General features: G+C 49.6%; 1 protein-coding gene across 1 annotated transcript in view; it reads right to left on the bottom strand.

Annotated features, from left to right (window-relative positions):
* ABCC1 (ATP binding cassette subfamily C member 1 (ABCC1 blood group)) overlaps positions 1-22,047 on the bottom strand; it is a 124,344-nt gene that overhangs the window by 53,548 nt on the left and 48,749 nt on the right. The window contains exons 6-12 of the mRNA XM_087417011.1: positions 21,101-21,162; positions 19,620-19,751; positions 10,497-10,727; positions 9,655-9,832; positions 8,219-8,380; positions 4,959-5,051; positions 2,608-2,811 (exon numbers count right to left, since the gene is read on the bottom strand). Of these exons, the coding sequence (XP_087273137.1) occupies positions 2,608-2,811; positions 4,959-5,051; positions 8,219-8,380; positions 9,655-9,832; positions 10,497-10,727; positions 19,620-19,751; positions 21,101-21,162 (1,062 nt within the window). The remainder of the gene's footprint in view (positions 1-2,607; positions 2,812-4,958; positions 5,052-8,218; positions 8,381-9,654; positions 9,833-10,496; positions 10,728-19,619; positions 19,752-21,100; positions 21,163-22,047) is intronic.

The raw sequence follows: 22,047 nt of genomic DNA, 5'->3' as shown, positions 1-22,047 counted from the left end.
ACATAACTCACTGGGAGAGAACATCATGACTGGTGGATGGCTGGTGTGGCCATGGGAGCTGGGGGAGGGCAGGGGCTCGTATGTGACACCCCTGCGGCCGAACACCTTCATGTCTCATCTGCGGAAACCCAGAGGCAGGGAGGCGGAACGCCCAGCTTCAGGTCACCCTGAGCTGGCAGCAGAATTCAGCAGGTGTGCTGACTCTCAGAAGAACATTCCATTCCTCTAAGCCAGAGGTCAGCACACTGTGACCCACAGTCCACACCTGTTTATGCCTAGCCCATGAGCTTAGAATGGATTTTACATTTTTAAATGATTGAAAAAAGGGCAAAATAATATTTTATGACCACGCAGATTACGTGAAATTCAAATTTCAGTGTCTAGAAATAAATTTTTACAGGACCACAGCCACACCCATTCATTTATGTATTATCTATGGCTACCAGCACAGGTGAGCAGTTACGACAGAGGCCATATGGCTCAGAACACTTACAAGATTTCCTAGTTGGTCCTTTACAGAAAAAGTTTGTTTACTCCTACTTTTTGCCAGTGTTTCTCAAACTTCAATGTGCATACGAACCACCTAGGGGGCGACTGCTAAAATTCAGATTCTCTTTCAGCTAGTCTGGGGTGGGGCCTGAGAGTCTGCGTTTCTAACAAGCAACCAGGTGATGCCGATGCCAATGGTCCATGGGCCACACGCTGAGTAGTGAGGACTTACTCCAATAGTTCCCAAAGTGTGGACCCGGAACCAACCGCTGCAGCAGCACCCAGGAACGTGTCTGAAATCCAAATACCCAGGCTCCAGCCGGACCTACTGGATCTGAACCTCTGGTGGGGCCCAGTGAGCTGAGTTTAACAAGCCCTCCAGGTGATTCTGATGTGCACTCAAGTCTGAACATCACTGCTTCCCACCATATTGCCCTGCGTGGAGGTCCAGACTCGGGGAGACATGAAGCAGAGCCTAATAAAATCCAGTGTCAGAATGAACACACTTCGACAAACCCTGAAAAGGCAGGAGTTCCCTTAAACATTCCACCTGCAGCTCTGCTGTGACGAAGGGAATGGTAGCCTAATAGAAAAGTTTCATATTTTGAAAATGTGTGGTTTTCGTTCACAGAAACTTTCCATAAGAATATATATTTGCCAACCTAACTAAAAAGTCATAGTCATTATTAGCACAACATTAAAAAAAAAGAACGACATAGTTAATAAGACAAAAACAGAAAGAACGAACAAACTCAAGGGCATGGTCTGAAGTCAACCTTAACCATTCTAAACTGTCAACTGTGCGTAAAGGGTTTCTTTTTTTTTTTTTAATAATTTTATTTATTTTCCCCCAAAGCCCCAGTAGATAGTTGTATGTCATAGCTGCACACCCCTCCAGCTGCTGCACGTGGGACACCGCCTCAGCATGGCCGGGGAAGCAGTGCGTCGGTGCGCGCCCGGGATCCGAACCCGGGCCGCCAGCAGCGGAGCGCACGCACTCAACCGCCACGCCACGGGGCTGGCCCTGCATAAAGGGTTTCTAAAGTCCACCTCGATATGGTCTTCTGGTTTGGGACCACCTTTGTAAAACAGTAACTTCCACTGTGGTCTTTGAACATTTCCAAGTTGGCCAACCAGGGCAGACCCACTAATGTACCCTGAGACATGCGCACTGGAACACTCAGTGCAGCGTGGATCCTAATAGCAAAGAACAGGGCCCATCCTAAAAAGCCAGCAGTGGGAGATCAGTTGTCCACTCTGGCACCTCCACACTCCAGACAAGCACCCTTCGTTAAAACACACGAAGCAGATCTGAACGAATGAACTGAGAGGTTACATTATTAAGTAAAAAAAAAAAAAACCAGCCTCAAACACTACATATAGTATGACTCCATTTGAATATTTTAAAATATTTTCAGAAATATCTATACACATAAACATTTTTTTTTCTGAAAAGCTACACAAAACTGTCACTTTGGAGGAGAGAGACAGATGGAAAGGAGGAAAATCCACTTTTTGTTTTATACCTTTCTGTATGGTTTGAAATTTTTTTTTTTTTTACAGTGAACGACAAGTATTAGTTGAGCACTTACTGTGTACTGTTTTAGGCACTGAGGATACAGCAGTGGACAGAAAAGAAAAAATCTCTGCCTTTCTGAGGCTGACCTTCTAGTGGAGAGAGACAGACAGGCAGTAAATGAAATAAGTAAATTTCGAGTGTGTGTGGCACTGCTACTCCAAGCGTGGTTCACGCCAACCCAGCTGATGACCAGCTGGCAACAGATAAGGAGCTGACACCACAATGGGGTTCAACGATGGCCCCACGCACGCAGTTTAGTTCCGCCGACTTTGTTTTCTTAGCGCGACTTTCTCAACGAAGGAAGCAGAGACAGTTGACATTAGGAGCAAACTCATCATCTCACAGTAAACCTGGAACAAACGGGGGCTGGCAGCCACTCAGTGCCGTGAATACAATAAAGGAGGGAGGGGTGGCAATTTTTAAAAAGAGTGGTCGGAGAGGGCCCTGCTGCAACAGTGACCTCTTAAAAACATGTAGGTATGAAAACAGAGCGTAAAGCGTAGAGCGGTGTGGGCCGGGATCCATCCGGCTTCACTCACCAGGAAAGGCGTGCACACCCAGGTGAAGGTCCCCACGGCTGCCAGGTAGGCGGACTTCTTCAGCACTCTCAGCTCCTCCTGCCTGACGGCCAGCACCTTGTCCGTGAAGGCCAGCTCCCAGGCATACAGCTTCAGCACTTTGATCCCGTTGAGGATTTCGTTCATCAGCTTAATCCGATTATCCTTGCTCTTCATGTGGGCCACCTGCAAAGAGAAGAGGACTCAGCACGGCGCCGGGGGCTGGCTGCTCCCTTCCGGCCCTGGCAGCAGAGCATCATTCAACTCCCCACCCATTAAACAGCCCCTGCAACCCCATGAACCCTACTCTCAACCCTGAGATCACTCCAAAGGGCCCTCCTATCAATGCAAAAAAAGTGCTTCAAATCTTGTTAAATTAGACATTAAGAATCCTATTAAATTTAGAATCAAGGAATCGAGGCAAGAAAAATCTTTTTTTTTTTTAATTTTTTTTTTTAATTTTTTTCCCCCAAAGCCCCAGTAGATAGTTGTATGTCATAGTTGCACAGCCTTCTTTTTTTTTTTTTTTTTTAATTTTTATTTTGTTTATTTATTGTTCCCCCAAAGCCCCAGTAGACAGTTGTAGGTCATAGCTGCACATCCTCCTAGTTGCTGTATGTGGGACTCGGCCTCAGCATGGCCAGAGAAGCAGTGTGTCGGTGCACGCCCGGGATCTGAACCCGGGCTGCCAGTAGCGGAGCGCGCACACCTAACCGCTAAGCCACGGGGCCGGCCCTGCACAGCCTTCTAATTGCTGTATGTGGGACGCGGCCCCAGCATGGCCGGAGAAGCGGCGCATCGGTGCGAGCCCGGGATCCGAACCCGGGTCGCCAGCAGCAGAGCGCGCACTTAACCACTAAGCCACGGGGCTGGCCCCAAGGCAAGAAAAACCTTTCAGGCGTCCAGAAAAGAAGAGGTATGGGCCCTACTCTGCTGATCCAAACATAAGAGAGATGATATTCGGGTTTTCTCTGCGTTTTCTTATTTTCTTCATTGATTTTCAGCCAGTACGTGGTTGTTAAAATACTGGAAGGTTTCTGCACCAGCCGGCACTGGTTCCCACCCCTGGGTGCCCATGCCACACAGTCGTTAAGCATTGTCAATACCTTCCAGCATTTTCCACATGCCAAGCACTTTTCTAAGCATTTTACTTGCATTTAGTCATTTATTGTTCACGAGAACCCTATCATTAAGTGCTGTGGTCACTCCTGGGTCACAGATGAGGACACTCTAAGCAACACAGGTGGAAGCCAGAGACTGACGCTGTTTCAGAGGCAGGCTGCTCACGGACGCCTACACATCAAGAGGATGAAAGGTGATGGCCCCAAGCCCCCTTCCTTCCCTGTCCTCCTCTCACCCCAACAGGCCCCCATCCTGGATCTCATCTCTCCTCCGGCATCCTCCGTGCTGCCAAGCGCTCTCATTTGAAACTCCACAGGCTCCTCATAAATAGCATCAACAAGGGAGCAGAGAAATAAACGCTGGCCCATCTCTGTTATGGACCATTAGGCATCAGTTCAAGAGAATGAAGTCAGACTATACGGCACACCACAGAAAAATCCCCTAGGCATGATGTCAGATGATAACATCATGCTGCCAACAGGCCCATTTGAATAAAAATATATATGGTGATAATACCACAAAAACACACATATACACACCAAACCTAAATATACAGTGAATCAGATCTCTATATAAACACATAGAAAGTTCTAGAAGGATTTGCCTCAATGTGTTCACTGTGGTTGAAAGGATAGGGAAGGGGACATCCCCTTTTAATCTACACAATTCTGTATTATTTGAGCTTTTTTATAATGAGAAGGCATTCACTCTGTTACGTGGGTATTTAAAAACTTAGAAAATACAAGGTAACTCTGAAAATAAAGAGTTTAACACTGCGCCTAATGTAAGGCAAGAGCTTAAAAGAAAAAAAAATAAGGGCTAATTTTTCCTCAGCTCTTGAACACATACACACATAAATAAATAAATTCCATGGGAAATAAGGAATCTCTCAGAGGCTCACAGCAGTGATTTTAGTAGCTGGCCCACCAGGTCTGACTATTTCAGGAGCTCTCAACCTTGGCCACCCATTGTCATCACGTAGGAAGGAAGCTTTGAAACATCTCGGTGCCCAGGCCCCTCCCACACTAAGTGAATCAGAATCCCAGGAACGGGGCCTGGGCGTCAGCATTTGGCAAAGCTCCCCAGATGGTTCCAACAGGTGGGCCAGGCTGGGAAGCCCGTGGGCTGAGCAGAAGGAACTCGGCTGAAATCCAAGTGGAAAGGCCTCAGGCAAGGGCCCAGCCTGCAGCCCTGTGGAGATAACACCCTACCTGGTAGGTCTTGGTCTTCATGGCCATCACAGCATTGATGGGAACCATGAGGATCATCACGGCCACCCCGGCCAGGACAGAAGGGCCCAGGTTCTAGAAGGAAAGAGAACAAAGGCCTCAACACAGGGCTTCCACAGGCCGAGCCACCCCACACCCACTCCGCTGAGCGTGTTCTGGGCAGCTACATGACTTCTACCCAGCCACGGGCTGTTAAGAATTTCCAGATTTATTCCTGAGCATCTCTCAGGGTCCCAGAACCCCTTTAAGAACATCAAGTCCACAATCCCATATTCAAAAACCTTGGAACCAGGTGAGTGTTGCAAACTAGAACTTTAGAATTTCAGAAAGGTAATAAGGTACTGAGCAGAAAATCATGGACACAGCCGGGATGGCTGTTTATCTGGTTTGAAGGCCTGCTTACAACTCTGGCCCTTGGCTGGTGTCTGGGAGCTCGGATTTTGGGAGGGCTCCCACCATTCTCAGAAGTGAGAAGAGTGGCTTCCTGTGCCTCAGCTGTTTGTACAAACAATACGGTTTATGCAGAATTTCCTTTCCTTCTGGGAGTCTGGAAGCTTGGTGTGTGCCAGGGAGAGGCTGCCCATGGGACCACCCCCAATAAAAACCCTGGGTGCGGGGTCTCGACAGCGCTTCCCTGGCTGGCAACACTTCACACGTGTTGTCACGTGTTGCTGGGGAATTAAGTGCATTCTGTGGGACTCCACTGGGAAAGGACTCTTGGGAGCTGGTACCTGGTCTCCCCCAAACTCTGCCCCCTGCACCTTTACTCTTTGCTAATCCTGCTGTGACGAATTACAGCCATGAGTACTCCTAGCGAATCCTGAACCTGGCGTGGTCCTGGGGACCCCTGAACGGGTGTATATGCCGTATACTGTGTTATAGCCCCAGCGGGGCCTGGCACAGCACTCCAGGATCAAGTGCTCTGATTTTTCAGCAGCAAAATAGAAATATTCACACTGAGGGAGAATCAAGATTCTAAGATTCGCATCAGTTCAGGTCAGGTTTTACCATCAAACGCATTAAGAAAAACTGTTGCTTTTCAGAGCTTTTTGCTTTGGGGATTTGTAAATAAGAGGCTGTAGGCTGGTTCTATTATCCTATTTGCAGATAAGGAAACTAGAGCTCCGAGAGGTGAAGTGGCCGAGACAAGATACGGATCTACACCTTTCAATTTCCAAGTTATACTGAGAGAGAAGTCGGCCCCTGCACCTTTACTTAGCTGAAACATACACATGGAACTATAGGGTAACATGATGTTTTCCCCTTAGGCATTCAGAAAAACAGCAGTCAGTCCCTTCCACGTCACCCTCGAAGGCTCCCGTCCTAGTTCCAGAAAAATGCTGCTGATGCACCAAATGGTCCAATTTATAGATGAGGAAGCGAGGCTTAGAGAGGTTAAGTAACAAGGTCACAGGGCTGGTAATGGAGGAGGCAAGAGTTGAACCCAGCTAGTCTGGTTCCAGAGCCCGCCCCGTCACCCACTATCCTGTGTACCACGTTTTTGATGCTGGACTAGAGAAATCCTGTTTCGGGTCTAAACCAGCGGTTCCCAACCAGAGAGGAACTTCCCCCTGGGGACATCTGGCAATGTCTAGAGACATTTAGGTTGTCACAACTGGGGGCGGGGTCAGGGAGGTGTTATGCTACGGGCATCTGGTGAGTAGAGGCCGGGGATGCTGCTGAATATCCTACAATGCAGGGACAGCCCCCACAACAAAGAATGATCCACCCCAAATGTCAATAGAGCCGAAGTTGAGCAATGCTCATTTAAAACAAAGCATTTGCTTAATGGTTCAGAAACCAATCCTGAAGGCAATTCTAAAAGAAGCGTTCCAAAAATATTTTACCCACAGCAGCACTTTCTGGGGACATGGATACCCCAAGATGCCTGCCTGAAAAGACACTTATTTTGATATTTGAATTCTGAGGGTTTTTTTCTAAGTTTCATTATTGGGAACGCTTTATAATCATTCACCTTCTGCTCTGCAAATATGCAAGATATGCAAACTACAGTCAAATCAACAGATAATTTGTTGTGTACCTATTATGCATCAGCCCTGCTGGGATGGCACCCACAGGGGAAGGCGACAAGATGCTGAGAGTCCACGAATTGCTAACACGCTCGCTACAAGTGAGGAGGGAGTGGCACACTGAGTGTGCAAAAACTATTCTAGAAGATAAAGTCAGAGGCGTTTTTACACTAAAGTTATTGGGATTCAAAAAAGGAGGAAGTCTATCTAATGGGGGGGGATCAGTGGGAGTGTCATTTGTCACAGCCTTGAAGAATGGGTGGGGTTTTCATCAGCAGGGAGGAGGGAAGGAAGGGAATTTCTGGTGGGAGGAAAAGCACACGCAAAGGCTCAAGAGGTGGGAAAGAATAAGGCATGTGTTAGGCGATGAGCATCTCTGCTCATCATCTTTTTATTTTGGGAACTGCCCTTCCCCACGTGGAGAGGCTGTCAATCACACCACCTCTTCCCCAGTGGGAGAGGGCATGTGACCCAGGCTGGCCAATCAGAGCACCCTGCCTCCTGCTTCACAGTGATTGGTTCAGGACTGTGTCAGGCCAATGAGAATGCTCCCTGGGACTGTGGCTGAGGCAAAGAGGAACGCAGTATATCCTCTTTTCTCTGGCAACATGATCCATAAAGATGATATAAACCCAAAGCTATGAAAGCCATTTGGGGAAGTCCCATTGAGAATGAAGTCAACTCAGAGGAAAACAGGGCCAAGAAATGATGAAACAGAATGAGCCTGAGGCCTTACAACCGTGCTTGAACTCCTGGATGCATCCAAGCCTGAAGCTTGATCCTTGGATCTTTCCATTACATGCACCCACAAAATTCCCTTTATTTGCTTAGACTATTTTAAGATGGATTTCTATCCCTGGCAACGAAAAGAACCTTGACCAACGTAATTAGGGACTAGTGAATAAATGAGTTTGGTTAGCATTTGGAAGGATACAGTGGGAGAAATATAGTGTATATGTTGTAGGGTTGTTAATTACATTCAGTATCAAGAAAAGACAAACGCAAACAAATTCCCTGTCACCATAGAGAATAACTGAGAAAAGGAATAAAACATCCAGGAAATGGCTAACAGACCGGAAAGTAAAATGCAAATAACAGCAAGAAATACCAGTGAGCTAGTTGTTCTTATCAGCAACACCCACTCCCTGACCCCACTGCCCCCTCATGGAGGCCCCTCCCTGAGCACAGCGGGGACCGACATCAAACACGCACCAGCCACAGGAAGTAGAGAGCAAGGATGACTTGCAGAGGGGCCGACCAGACCATGTTAAGGTACGTGGCCAGGTCCATGAACCTTTGTGCGTCCACAGACATGAGGTTGACGATCTCCCCGACGGTGGAGGATCTCCTGGCTGAATTGGTGATCACCAGGGCCTGCAGGACGAAGGAGAGGGAAAGAGGGTGAGTGGGTGGTGAAGAGCCCTGGGCTCTCTCTCCCTCCAGGCCCGTGTGGAGGAAGATACTGCTCAAGAGCGAAAAGGCCACCGACTTCTCTCCTCCCCTGCCGGCTTATCTGACTCCCCAGCTTGTCTGTCTCATCACAAAGGCCCCCCCTTATCGACAGCACCCACTGCCTGCCCATCTGGAGCTCTTCAATACGGGAGGGACCTCAGAGGTCGCCCAGACCGGGGCTCCGCACACTTACGTGCACACGCATCTCTTGGGGAGCTTGTCACAATGCAGTTTCTGATTCAGCAGGTCTGAGGCAGAGCCTGGGCTTCTGCATTTCTAACAAGCTCCCACGTGATGTGACGTGCTGGTCCCCAGACCACGAGGAAGGACCGAGGTCTGGGCGAGGGTTTCTCAACCTTGGCATTACTACATTTGAGGCTGGATAATTCTCTGTGGGGCGTCCTGTGCATGGCAGGATGTTTAGCAGCATCCCTGGCCTCTACCCACTAGATGCCCCCACATTCCCACTTATGACAACACAAATGTCTCCAGACACGGCCCAACATCCCCTGGAGGGACGCGTCCACCCTGGTTCTGAAACATGGTTTCACACCCTTACCTGGGCAGTTTTAGATGCCCGGGTCCCACCCTCAGGGATCCTGGTTTCCTTGGGCTGGGGTGTGGCCCCGGCTCTCCCGTGAGTCTCACTTGCAGACAGGGCTGAGAAGCAATGAAATCTTTCCCGGCTATCTGCTAGACAGTCTCCTCCCAACCCACGGGGCCCAAGCAGCGTCCCTGGCCCAGAGACTAAGAAACAAAGGGACCGAGGAGGTAATCCAGTTCCTTTAAAGCCGGATGAGCATAAACGCCCGCTACGTATGTACTCTATCACCCAGGGAGCGCGCCATCTGCTTGGTCCAAATGGAGAGTGAGAGCAAGCTTGAACACTGAATATTAACAGCAGAGCGAGGACTGGAACCTGGATTTCCCCAAATCAAGGACCACCAATCCACCTAAGAAACTCAGTTATCCACGGCTGCCACGGGGGCTCCAGACAGCCGACACACCCACCCTTGAAGCCAGAAAAAGGTCTATGCCCGAGGGTCAATCCTTGCCACCCTCAGTCATTCGGGCCACCTCATCCGACTGCTCCAGAAGCTGGGCGTGACATCCCCGCACTGGTCTGGGAGTGACTGAGTCCCCCAGGTCCCGAGGCTGCGGCAGACGCCGAAGTCGTGACCATGACGCGGGCCCACCTTCCGATAGACGGCCCCGACGACGGCCGTCTTGACCCGCATGCCGCTGACGAAGCAGATGTGGAAGTACTGGTGGAGCACCAGGGTCTGCAGGCAGGAGCTGAGGAACAGGAGTGCCGTGAAGAAGTAGCCCTGCCAGTCCGGGGCCTTCTTGTCATTCACGAAGTTGATGAGCAACCTGTGAAGGGGCAGGGGGAGAGCCGGAGCGATGTGACCGTGACACACACGTGCAGGGCCAGTCCTTCAGTTTCGGGGTTTCAACTCTCTCCCGAGCCAGGCGGGGCAGGCGCTGGCACTTCATGGAGATCCAAGCCCACCACGGTGCCCTGACTGTGCCGGCTGCCCAGAGCGCGCGGGACAGCCTCTGCCTTAGGCCTCTCGCACTGCCCACTCTGTCTCATCACCTGCGGGTCACCCGAGGTGACAAAATAGGAACATAAGGGACAGAGGGAGGGAGCGCAAGAGAACAAATGTGTGGCCCCAGAGAGAGAAAGAGAGCGAGGAAAAACAGAGAGGAGAGAGGTGACCTCCTTTCTGACTTTCTGGTTCCAGGCTGCAACTTTCATGCCACCCGGCATGTTTTCTGGCTCTCACTTTCCCAAGATAATCCTCTGTCTTCCCCCTTTTGGCTTCAGAGGAGCCTAGTAGGTGTTTGTCACTTGCAACCAAAGTGGCCTTAACTAAGATGCTACGAAAGCAAAGCACAAAGCAAAGCAGGCAGAGCGGGAGACCCGGCTGTGAGCCCCCAGAGCACGCCACATCACCCGAAGGTTAGGAGTATCACAGTGAAAGGTAAACCAAGGACACACAGAGGGGCCCAGCTGGGCAGGACGAGGTCTTACTTCAGGATCTCCGGGCCGGCAAACAACAACAGGTCGTGGAGGGCCTTGAATAAGAAGCTCATGAGGAAGTAGGGCCCGAAGGTCTTGTAGAGCACCTTAAACAGCGACGGGTTCCGCTCCTTCTGGGGGGACTTGACAATCAAGGCCTCGGCCTCCTCGTTCACATCCACCTTGGAGCCCCCTTTCAGCTTGGCGGGATCCTTGGAGGAGTACACGATCTTCACCGGCCGCCTGGAACACAGGAGTGGGGAACAGCTGCAGGGTCTGCCAGAGACTCGGCCCACCGGCTGCAGGAGAGGCCAGAGAACCCCACCCCTCCGAGGAGGCCCGGCCAGAGAAAACCAGGCACTGCAGAGAGGCAGCTTAGCACGCTGGTTATGAACACGGACTCAAGATCCTGGCCTGGCCACTGCCCAGCTATGTGACTTTAGGCAAGTTCCTTGACCTCTCCAGGCCTTAGTTTCCTCATCTGTAAAATGGGGATAAAAACAGAACCAGCCTCTTGAGGCTTCTGTGAAAATAAATGAGTTAATGTAGGTGAAGGGTGTAGAAGAGTGCCAGCCCCAAACGGATCTACAGAGTTGACCCAATTCTATGAATCCCAGCTGGCTTCTTTGTAGAAACTGACAAGCTAATTCTAAAATTTGTATGGAAACTCAAGGGATCCAGAATAGTCAAAATAATCCTGAAAAAGAAAACCGTCAGAGGATTCATACTTCGAGATTTCAAAACTCACTTTAAAACAATCATAATCAAGATAGGCATATACAGATCATGGAACAAAATTAAGAATCCAGAAATGAGCCCAAATGATTTTTGACAAGGGTGTCAAGACCATTCAATGGGAAAACAACAGTCTTTTCAATCAATGGTGCCAGGAAACTAAATAGCTACGCGCAAAGAATGAAGCTGACCCCTTATTTCACACCAGATACAAAAATTAACTCAACATGGATCAAAGACCTAAACATAGAGCTAAAACTATAAAATTCTTAGACAGGAACATAGGAGCAAATCTTTACGACCTCGGATTTGGCAATGGATACTTAAATATGACACCAACAGCAACAGCAACAAAAGAAAAAATAAACTAGATTTCATCAAAATCAAAAACTTTTACGCTTCAAAAGACACCATCAAGGAAGTGAAAAGACAACTCAAAAGAATGGGAGAAAATATTTGCAAATCAACAATCTGATAAGGGACTGGTAACTAGAGCATATAAAGAACTCTTACAACTCAATAAGAAAAAGACAACCCAATATCAAAAGAGGCAAAGAAGACATGTAAATGGCCAATAAACACATGAAATGTTGCTTAACAGCATGACTCATCAGGAAATGCAAACCCAAACCACCGTGAGACACCACTCCACACCCACTAGGATGGCTACAATCAAAAAGCCAGATAATAACAAGTGTTTGCGAGGATGTCAAGAAATCGGAACTCTCATACATGTCCCTGTGGAGTCCCCTCCCACTCGGAATAGATTACTGCAGAAATGATGGAATGACTGTCACTTCCAAGATTAGGTCATAGAAAACACTGTGACTTCCGTCTTGCCCTCTCTTGGATCATTCACTCTGGCCCAAGCCAGCTGCCATGTTGTGAGGACACTCAATGAGCCCTCCAGAGACGCCCGCAGGGTGAGACCTTGCCAGTAGCCAGCACTAACTTGCCAACCATGTGCAACTTGGAAGCAGAGCCTGTACCCTAGTCGAGCCTTCAGATGACAGCAGCCCCAGCCAACATCTTGACTGCAATCTCATGAGACACTCTGAGCCAGAATCACCCAGCCAAGCCACTCCCAGATCCCTGACCCAGAGACAGTGTGTGAGATAGTAAATGTTCATTGTTGTTTTAAGCTGCTAGGTTTGAGGGTAATTTGTCATGCAGCAACAGATACACCTCCCAGCTCAATCAAATACAGTCAGAGCCACATCCTCATTATAGCCAAATGCAGGCTCCACCACTGAAATACACACCCAAGCTTTATCCCCACCCAACCCTAACATTTACAATTCACAGAATTCTTCCACGGCAAGAGTTCACTGAAGAGCATTCGATTTCAGGGGACTCTCGCTTGTCACATGAATGCCACATCTAACCACAAGGACCACCAGAAACTCCCTCCTGGAGACCACAGCCTTCCAACCCGCCTTGGCTCTCTCCACTGTGGCCACTGCCAACTGTGGGCACTGGTCTAGGTTCCGTCAAGTCCTTATCCTTCCCGTCTGTGCTCCCCACCCCAGGAAAGGACCAGAAGCATGGGAATCATCCTTGATCTCCTCCCTCATGCTCTCCAGGTCCAATCGGGCGTGTGTCCTGTCTGTTCTACTCCCAAGATGCATGGAGCCATTCAACTACTCTTCCCATCTCCAAAGACTCCAACCCATGCAAGCGACCACTGCAGGGCTTCCTCACTGCTCCCCCATCTCCTTCCACCCTTGTTCCCTGACAACCAATTCCCTGGGCAGCAGCCAGTGGGATCTTTCTAAAAACGTATCTATCTCCTACTTCAACTCCACTGCTGGCTTCCCACCGCATCCAGAATAAAATCTAAATTGTGTGAAGTTGTATAATTTCCTATTGCTGCTATAACAAATCACCACTCACTCAGTGGGTTAAAACAAAACAAATTTATTGTCTCATAGTTCTGGAGGTCAGAAATCTAAAGTGGGCCCAGAGAGCTGCCTCCCTTGTAGAGGCTCTGGGGGAGAACCTGTTTCTTGCCTTTTCCAGCTTCTAGAAGCTGCCTAGAATCTAAGCTCATGGCCCCTTCCTCCATCTTCAAAGCCAGTAGCATAGCATCTTCTCTGACCTCCCGTCTCTCTCTTCTTACAAGGACCCTGGTGATTACATCAGGCCCACCCAAGTAACCCGGAATAGTCTCCCTATCTCAAAATCCTTAACCACATCTGCAAAGTCTTTCTGCCACGTAAGCTAACATATTCACAGGTTCTGGAGATTAGGATGTGGACATCTGGCGGGGGGGGCATTATTCTCCTGACCACAGAGAATTCTCTTTTCATGTTGTCAATGTCACCACGTAAGGTCTTTCCCTTTCTTTTCTGACTTCTCCTGAAGCTGGGTTTCTTTTGGGACAGACACGCCTCCTTGGCAAGGACAAGAAGGCCGGGCAGAGGAAGGGAGTGGCCCACCCCTGTTCATTCTCTGCACCACTTCCTAAGCCGGGCCCAGGCCCCAGGCCTGCGTGGGCCGTGGCTGACTCAGGGCTGCTGTCAGTGGCCAGGAGATGGGCTGCCAAAGGGCCAGAGAGAGGGTGTCGGGCAGGCAGAGGGGAGGAGGGCTCAGGCCTGCGTGGGAGAGGTCGAGAACAGTGGAAGAAATCAGCTAAGGCCGAGCGAGAAAACGAGAAACATCCAGTGACCAAGAGGCCCACAAGGGAGGAAGGTGCTCCCGGAGGGGAATGGAAGCGAGCAGGGCATCTGGACGGTCTGGCTGGGAGGGGAAAGGAAAGTTGGAAGGGGAAGGTCTGAGTCAGGAGAAAACTGCCCAGAACAGAGGAACAAAACGCGATGGGGAAGCTGGAGGCTAGGAAGAAACAGGGACTTGCTGACTCGACTGGATTTCCATGTGGGCAACAGTGTCCACAGGTCACTCATCCACTAATGAACCGAACACATGCTCCAGGCTAGGCACTGGGGAGAGCCCCACCATCAGGGAGCCTCCTGAGAGAAAGAGGTCAGCAAACACCACTGCATGTGCCTGGGTGAGGGTGCTATCAGGGGGGCTTTCTGGAGGAGGTGACATCGCGGAGAGACCTGCAGGATGAGGGAGCAGGTCCAGTTGGGGAAGGAAAGGATGCTCCAGGCAGAAGGAACAGGATGAGCAAGGCCTGGAGCTCAGGATTTTGAAAAGAGGTAAGGCAGCCCTTCCAAGAACTACAAGAATCTCAAGTTGGGAGAGAGACTAGGAGGGGCTCGAACCAATCAGAGAGCAGTGAGGAGCTACCGACTGCTTTGTCATTAGTTAAATAAGATCTTTAACATTCCGACCAAGGCCAAATTTCAAATTTAAAAAGGTCTTGGCTGGATGAAAATTCTAAATTTTCTGGATATACTGTTCTGAGCATGGTCTTTGACCCATAATACCCAACACAACAGAGAAGGGCAGATTTGATCTACAATTGCAGAGAAGGGATTTTAGAAACCGAACGCACATTTTCACTCTTCTTGGAGCTTACAATATACGGGACCACAGTTTTGGAGACAACAGATGGGTATGGCAGCTCCCTCCCCCCATAAAAGTAGAGCAGGAATTTAAATGTGTTGCACTGACTTTTAAGATCTTCTTCCCTTTTTCGGTTGTTTTTTTGTTTTCTTTTTAGTGCTTTTTGTTCCTCAAACACAGAGGCTCTCAAGAGGGGCTGTTTTGCAAATTTGCATTCTCTGATTGTCGTGACAACTGAGCCAGAGACCAGACCTTCTGTCACTGTGCAGAACAGTCCCAAAGGAAGAAGATCCCACCAGGCGTCCACGTAGGTGAAAAGTCTGCCTAAAACGACCCAAGTCTAGAATCTAACTTCGTTTTCAGAGATAAATCCATATACAGTGTGGTGTGCGTTTCTGCATGTTTAAATATACCTTAAATTTTTTCAGGAATGCAAATTAAGGGAAGACTCTATTTTGCTCAGGATTTTGCCAAGTGTTGGTCATTTGTCACTGACGGTGACGACAGTTCTGGTCTCCAGAACCACACAGCCCGGGTCAGTCGGGACGTGTAGCTATTGCAGAGAATTCTTCATTTAAGAACAAGCAGCGAGTATTCATTCTGTCTTCTAGCGTACGCCTGAGAATTTATACACTGAAATACAGGTCACTTTATTATATAAACCCCTCATCTGTTAGTTTTCCTTTAAAGTCTAGTGAGAGCATTATGTTGACTTTTAAAATTAGATACGTGGGTAGGTTATTTTTTTTTTTTTAAGATTTTATTTATTGATTTATTTTCCCCCCAAAGCCCCAGTAGATAGTTGTATGTCATAGCTGCACATCCTTCTAGTTGCTGTATGTGGGACGCGGCCTCAGCATGGCTGGAGAAGCGGTGCGTCGGTGCACGCCCGGGATCCGAACCCGGGCCGCCAGCAGCGGAGCGCGCGCACTTAACCGCTAAGCCACGGGGCCGGCCCATGGGTAGGTTATTTTTATTTTTATCTTTCCTTAAAGTACAGTAAAGGAAGTGTTACAAATTCTTTGTATTCAAGAGGACAATGGACCTGAAAGGTTATGACGTGCATTTTTGAGAATGATGTTTTTTTTATTATTTGTTGTTTGCATTCCTTTATGAAATAGACAGTTACGTAAGATGGTCACCCTTTCTTTAAACGCTACTGCTTTTTTTATACATAGCTTTGAGGCGTAACTGATGTGCTATCGACGGCACGTATTTTAAGTTTACGATTTCGTGAGTTGTGACATATGTACAGACCTGTGAAACCATCAGTGAAATCACGATAATGAACACATCCATCACCCAACAAGGTCTGTCGTGTCCCTCCGTAATCCCTCCCTCCCACCTCTCTACCTCTCCCGGACCAGGAAACCACTGATCTGATTTCTGTTGCTACAGATTTGTCTCCATTTCCTAGAACTGTATATAAATGGACTCACCTAGTATGTACACTCGTCTGGCTTTGTTCACTCGGCATAATTATTTTGAGACTTTTCCACGTCATCGAGTGTATCAATAGTTCATTCCTTTGTATTACTTAAAAGTATTCCCTTATGTGGGGACACCATGATTTGCACATCTAGTCACTTGTCAGTGGACGTTTGGGCTGCTTCCAGCTCTGGCCATCTCAGATAAAGCTGCTATGAACATTCCTATACGGGTCCTTTACGAACTATGTCTTCCATTCTCTAGGGTATACGCCCAGGACTAGAATGGCTGGGTGCTATAACAAGCGTTTAAGTTTTTTTTTTTAAAACTGCCAAACTTTTCCAGAGCCACTGAACCATTTTGTAGTCACGCCAGCAGGAACCACAGTCCAAAATGGCCCTAACCTATGGGAGGCCATAAGTTGAAGAGAAATGTCCACTCCATTTTGTTAAATTCAATATCACTTGACAAGAACCAACGCAACACTGGATTTTAAAACCCAAAGGTGGGGGGTGGGGGGCAGCTCAGACCTGACTTGAGAGGAGTCACTCAGAGCTAGAGAGGGTGGGAGGTGGGGGCGTCGAGACCCAAAGCCAAGAACCCAAGGCAGACCCCCTGCCCAGGCCTCCATCACCTGTTCCCCAGAAGGCCCGGGACACCCGGCAGCGCAGAGGTGACGCAGGCTGTGTTCCTGTCTCTAGCTAACTGAGGAGGCCTCGCTGCAAGGGGCCACACCAAGAAATTCCAGCCCAGAACAGGACTCCCCCCTCAGGTCCACAGGGGTCACAGGGGCCAGATCTGGCGTACACCTCTAGGAACAGAGCAAGTGACCTGCCAGTGTCCCCAAGGCAGCAAACCCGCAGGCTGAGAACCCCTAAAGACCAAAGTGTTAACAGAGCCAGCGCCCCCCGGGTGGCCCCCATTCAAGGCCAGCAAGCCAGTTCTCCCCGTGTCCTCCCAGGCAAGACGGCAGCCCCAAGCTGGCGCCACGCCCAGGTGAATTAACACAGCTTGTACATCACCTGCCCCGGGTGTACCCAGGACCATGACCCAGGTCCTCAGATGACGGTAATCTCACAAGATCTCAGAAAGCCCTCTGAGTAGAAACAGAGGCTCAGGCACATGAAGCGACTTGAGGCATAGCCCCCGGAGGCCCCACCCTGGTCTCCCTGCGTCCACTCCCGCCCCTGGGATCCACCTGCCCCAGGGCAGCCCAACTGGTTGTTATAAAACAGACCTCAGGACAGGCCACTGCCCTGCATAAAACCACCTCTGTCTTCTCACGCACTTGGGATCAAACCCTAACTCACTACCAGAGACTATGAGACCCTGCAAATACTTCCACTTTGTTTTCTCCCGCTATCCCCCTCACTCACTCCACTCAAGCCACCCTGGCCTCCCTGCTGCTCCATAAGCATACCAATCGCACCTCAACCTCAGGACCTTTGCACTAGCTGTTCCCACTCACCAGAAAGCCCTTCTCCCACACATGCACATGGTTCACTTCCTCATCAACAGAGCCTCTGCTCAAACCTCACTTTCTCAGAGAGGCCATGCCTGACCACCGAGTCTTTATCTGTTTCCTCAGTTCCTCTGGCCTTCATTTCCTCATTTTAATCTCGTCATAACACTTACCGCTCTCCCAAGTTTCTGGTCAGTGTGTTTGACTCTCCACATCCTGTCTGTCTCCCCCGTGGAGTGTAAGTGCCCCAAACAAGGAGTCTGTCTGTTCTGTTCCCCTCTCTGAACGCCCAGGGCCTACGCAGTGCTGAGCACATCAGCAGCCGTCGACCGTATCTGCTGAACGCATCAATTAAGCGCCAGGTCGCTGACAGAGCTTCTTGTTCACACTCGGGTCCTCTCTTCCAAGAGCCTCGCGGCCGGCCTCTCCCACGGCATCTCCAGCAGCCTGCTCACTGCGAAGCCCCGGGACACAACGCTGGCCATCACCCGCCACCCACCGTGGGACGGAGGCCGAGCCACGCAGTCGGCGGGGCTTGGGTAACGAGGAACGGTGAACCCCAAGCTGAAACGCGGCCTGTCATCAAGAAGGATGCGGCCGGCCAGGCTGAAGGACCCAGGGGCCCCATCGCGTCTGCCTGAAAACCTCCCCTGGGTCACGGACGCCGGACTCAGCCAGAGGCGTGTGCACAGAGAACACGGGCCGTCTCCTCGGATGCTCGGCCACAGAGGCTCAAGCCAGTCTGCCTCCCACAAGAAACTCCTCCTGCGTCCACGGCCATCCCGAACGGGCCACCAGCACAGAGCCACAGGCCTTCTGCTGCTATTGCTGCGGTCAGCAGCATGGCTATCCCAAGCTCCCATCCCCTGCCCGGGCCGGATTGAAGACCTGGGCGTTCCTGCAATGGGGTGAGGAAGCGGACCTCAAGTCCAGGGTCTCTCCTGGAAGGCCAGCTGGGCTGTGGGGAATCCAGCACGCCAGGCCGGCCCCCTCGCCAGCCGGCTCTAGAAGGTTGAATAACACGCCCAGTTCATGACAAGAACAGCAGTAATAACAGCCACTCCTTGCTCTGCCCCTACAGCCACCATCCGCTGCCCCCAAGTCACTCGTGATTTCTCATCTGGCTCCTCTGGAGGCAGGACGCGTCTTAAGTCAAAGACACGTCCTGGTTTAATTAGCAGCCGTTTTTCTTTCTTCCTGGTACATAAAACAGTGACGCAGCGTACAATTCTCCAGGACGTCTTAGATTTGATGAAATAAGGTACGTGCTGGGGAGGTCCTGGCCTGATTCCCAAAGTAACCAGATGACAGAGGTCACCTGGTGGCCCGCAGCTTACACGGGAGGAGTGGCTAAAATCCAGGACACCAGGAGTGGACCTGACGTAAACTACGGACTCAGGGTGATTATGGTGTGTCAGTGCAGGTTCATCGGCAGTAACCGGTGTCCCGCTCTGGTGGGGGATGCTGATAGTGGGGGAGGCTGTGCACGGCTGGGGGCAGGAGGCATATGAGAAGTCTCTGTACCTTCTGCTCAATATTGCTGTGACCCTAAAACTGCTCTCAAAAAGAAAGTCTATTTAAAAAAAAAATCCAGTACAGTCAAAATCACCTGACTGGGGCCTCTTTGGCTAAACCCCTCACAAAGCGGTTGGCTTGGCATGTTGAACTAGAACACCTGCAACAGCAAGAACACTCAGATGCCGGACGCTCAGAGAAAAGGAGACCCACTCAGGAGGGCAGGGTCGCACACCCCGGGCACACGCTCGCTGAGGGTGGTGGCAAACAGAATCAATCACCCACTCAACGGACATTTTCTCTCTCTTTCCTACCCAAGTGGCCCCAGCTACACCTAAGACTCAACCCCATTTTGCAGATAAGCAAACTGAGGCTCGGAGAAGTAAAGCAACTTACTTGCCCAGGACTAGGAAGCTAGTGAGAGGTGGCACTGCCAGCATTCCGGCCACGGTGGCAGGATGGAGGTGACCGGGTCGCCCTAGAGCGTGTCTGGCTTCCCCTGCGGCAAGAGGGTCTGTACTTACCTCCTGGCCTTGGCACATTCCTTCTTCCAATTCTTGACCAAAACGGGCACCACTTGCTCTGAGGTGTCCTCCTTGTTCAGGGACCACAGGTCAGTGCTCTCCAGGGGCTGGCGGTAGCCCCGGACCATCAACCTGGGCAAGACACAGCGGGGAGGCGGTGAGAGTCGGGAGGAAGAGGACCATGGCCCTCACCGCACCCACCGGCCACCGCCGGCCGTCCACTGCAACGGGGGCGCCGTGTGACTGGGAAAATCCGAATATGGACATACATTTGGGCACGTTAACAATTACTGCTAACTCTGTTCGGTCACCCAGGAAACATGCCCTCAGTTTTTAGAGAACATACAGCATATTTAGGAGGGAAATAGGATGGCTCTAATTTACTTAAAAAAAATTTTAAGGCTAATAGGGTTGAAAGCATTGACAATCATTAAATCTGGGTGATCAGCTTATTGAGGTTTATTAGACTAGCCTTTCTGCACGTTTGAACACTGTCATAATAAAGGGTAAACCTAATATTCTCATGTTATTTTGAAATAATTTCAAACTTACAGAAAAATCACATAAATCATACAAAAAATTCCTGCCCACCCTTCGCCTGGTTCACTATGGTCAACATTCGGCCACATCTGCTCTATCTACGCACACACATGTCAACATTTATTTTTTTCTGAGCGATTCCAGAGCTGGTTGCAGACTCCACACACCTTTATTTACCCTTAATTATTAGCGTGTGTCCCCTAACAAAAAGGACATGCTCTCATATAACCCGAGTCCAGTCACCAAAATCAGAAATATTAGCACGGACGGCATGACCTGCAGCCCATGTTCAAATGACACCAACTGTCCCTGCGAGGTTCTTCGAGAGTACTTTGAAACATAATTAAGCGTGAAAAATATTTAATTTAAAAAAAAATGTTTGTAAAAAGTTTATACAGACAAGGAACAATGCTTGTTCCAGAGCAAGGAACAAGCAAGGGGGGAAGGATTCAAATACTCCCCAGTAAGACGCTGACAACGGGCAAGAAAAAAATATACAAAGTAAAGGAGGATGAGAAGGAGCGTATCCAACAGATGACAGTGTTGGTTCTGGTGTTTTTTTGTTGTTGATCTATGTTTATTTCTCTTACCCACATTTCCTACGGGGCACGGGTATTACCTTTCTAATGGTGAGGAATCTGAAAGGATGCCAATTTAATTACACCTAATGTACAAAATACTCAGATCTGAAGCTCAGCCAAGAGCACATGGCTTACGACAGCCCCAGGCTGAGCTGGCCACAGACACTCAAGCTGTTTACGGTTCGTGCAACTCGAGTCCATGAACGTGGGCCACAGGGTCGGTGTCTGTGAGACCCCGTGCCCAGGGCAGGCACACTCAGGACACACCTCTGTCCGACAGGGGGAGGGAGGGAGAAGGCAGGCCGAGTCGCACACGCGTGTCCCCCACACCCCGCCTGAGGCCTGGGGGCCGGGCCTTACCCTGTGATCCACCAGAAGGTGATCCTGGAAAGGAAGGAGGCACCGGATTCCGGGCAAGGATTCTAGCGGAGAGAAAACACAGGGTGAGGAGGAAGAGGAAACAAAGACGCTTCTCATCGAGGCCGGCGCTCGGCAGGGAGCAGTCAGCGGACCGCTCTTCCTCCAAAGGAAGAGGCTCCTACTAGCCCAGAAAAGGATAATTTGAGCTGCAATCAGGATAATAAACACGATGGACTGGAACACATCACATATGTTTAAACACACAAGTTCACACTGATACTAGAAAAGAAGAACCACCTCTTGGTGTCAGTGATGAAACGACACCAGTGAACCAAGTCGTTGTTTTGAAAACAGAAAAAGGGCAGGAAATAAGCCTTTTTCCTGCTTTTTCTAATAAATACCATCACAGCGTGACCAAAGAGATGAGGGGAAGTGACTGCATAGAAACAGTCCAGCCAATAAATGAAGGAGGAATGACATAACCTAAGAAGAGTGTGCCATTCTGCAACCACCACGAATTACTGGCATACTTGACGATATTCAAGAATTATTATTAATGTTTTAGGCCAGATAAGGATATCATAGTTGTACGGTTTTAAATCTTTATCTTGCAGATATTATCATTGGGGAGAGTTGGGTGAAAGGTGAACAGAATGCTACCATTTTCACAACTTTTTGTGAGTCAAGTTATTTCAAAACCAGGAGTTATTAAAAACTAAAAGTTCCTTATCTTTCAGAGATATACACTGAAATGTTCACACATGCGACGCAGGGTAAATAGTCCATGGCAGTTCATTATACTGTCATCTACTTGTGCACACATTTGGAACTTTCTATCGCAAAAAGCTTCCCCAGTGAGAACCAGAAGGCTCCACTCTGAGGTCATGAGGTGGGTGGGCTCCCGGCTGCCCCAGCATCACCCAGGGAGCCTGTTAAACACAAACGCC

This window comes from Ceratotherium simum, chromosome 26 (assembly GCF_057802395.1).
Source record: "Ceratotherium simum simum isolate JZ-2026a chromosome 26, ASM5780239v1, whole genome shotgun sequence".
Taxonomy (NCBI): Eukaryota; Metazoa; Chordata; class Mammalia; order Perissodactyla; family Rhinocerotidae; genus Ceratotherium; species Ceratotherium simum.
Note: the sequence above shows the minus strand (reverse complement) of the source record. Positions and strands in the feature narration are given on the sequence as shown.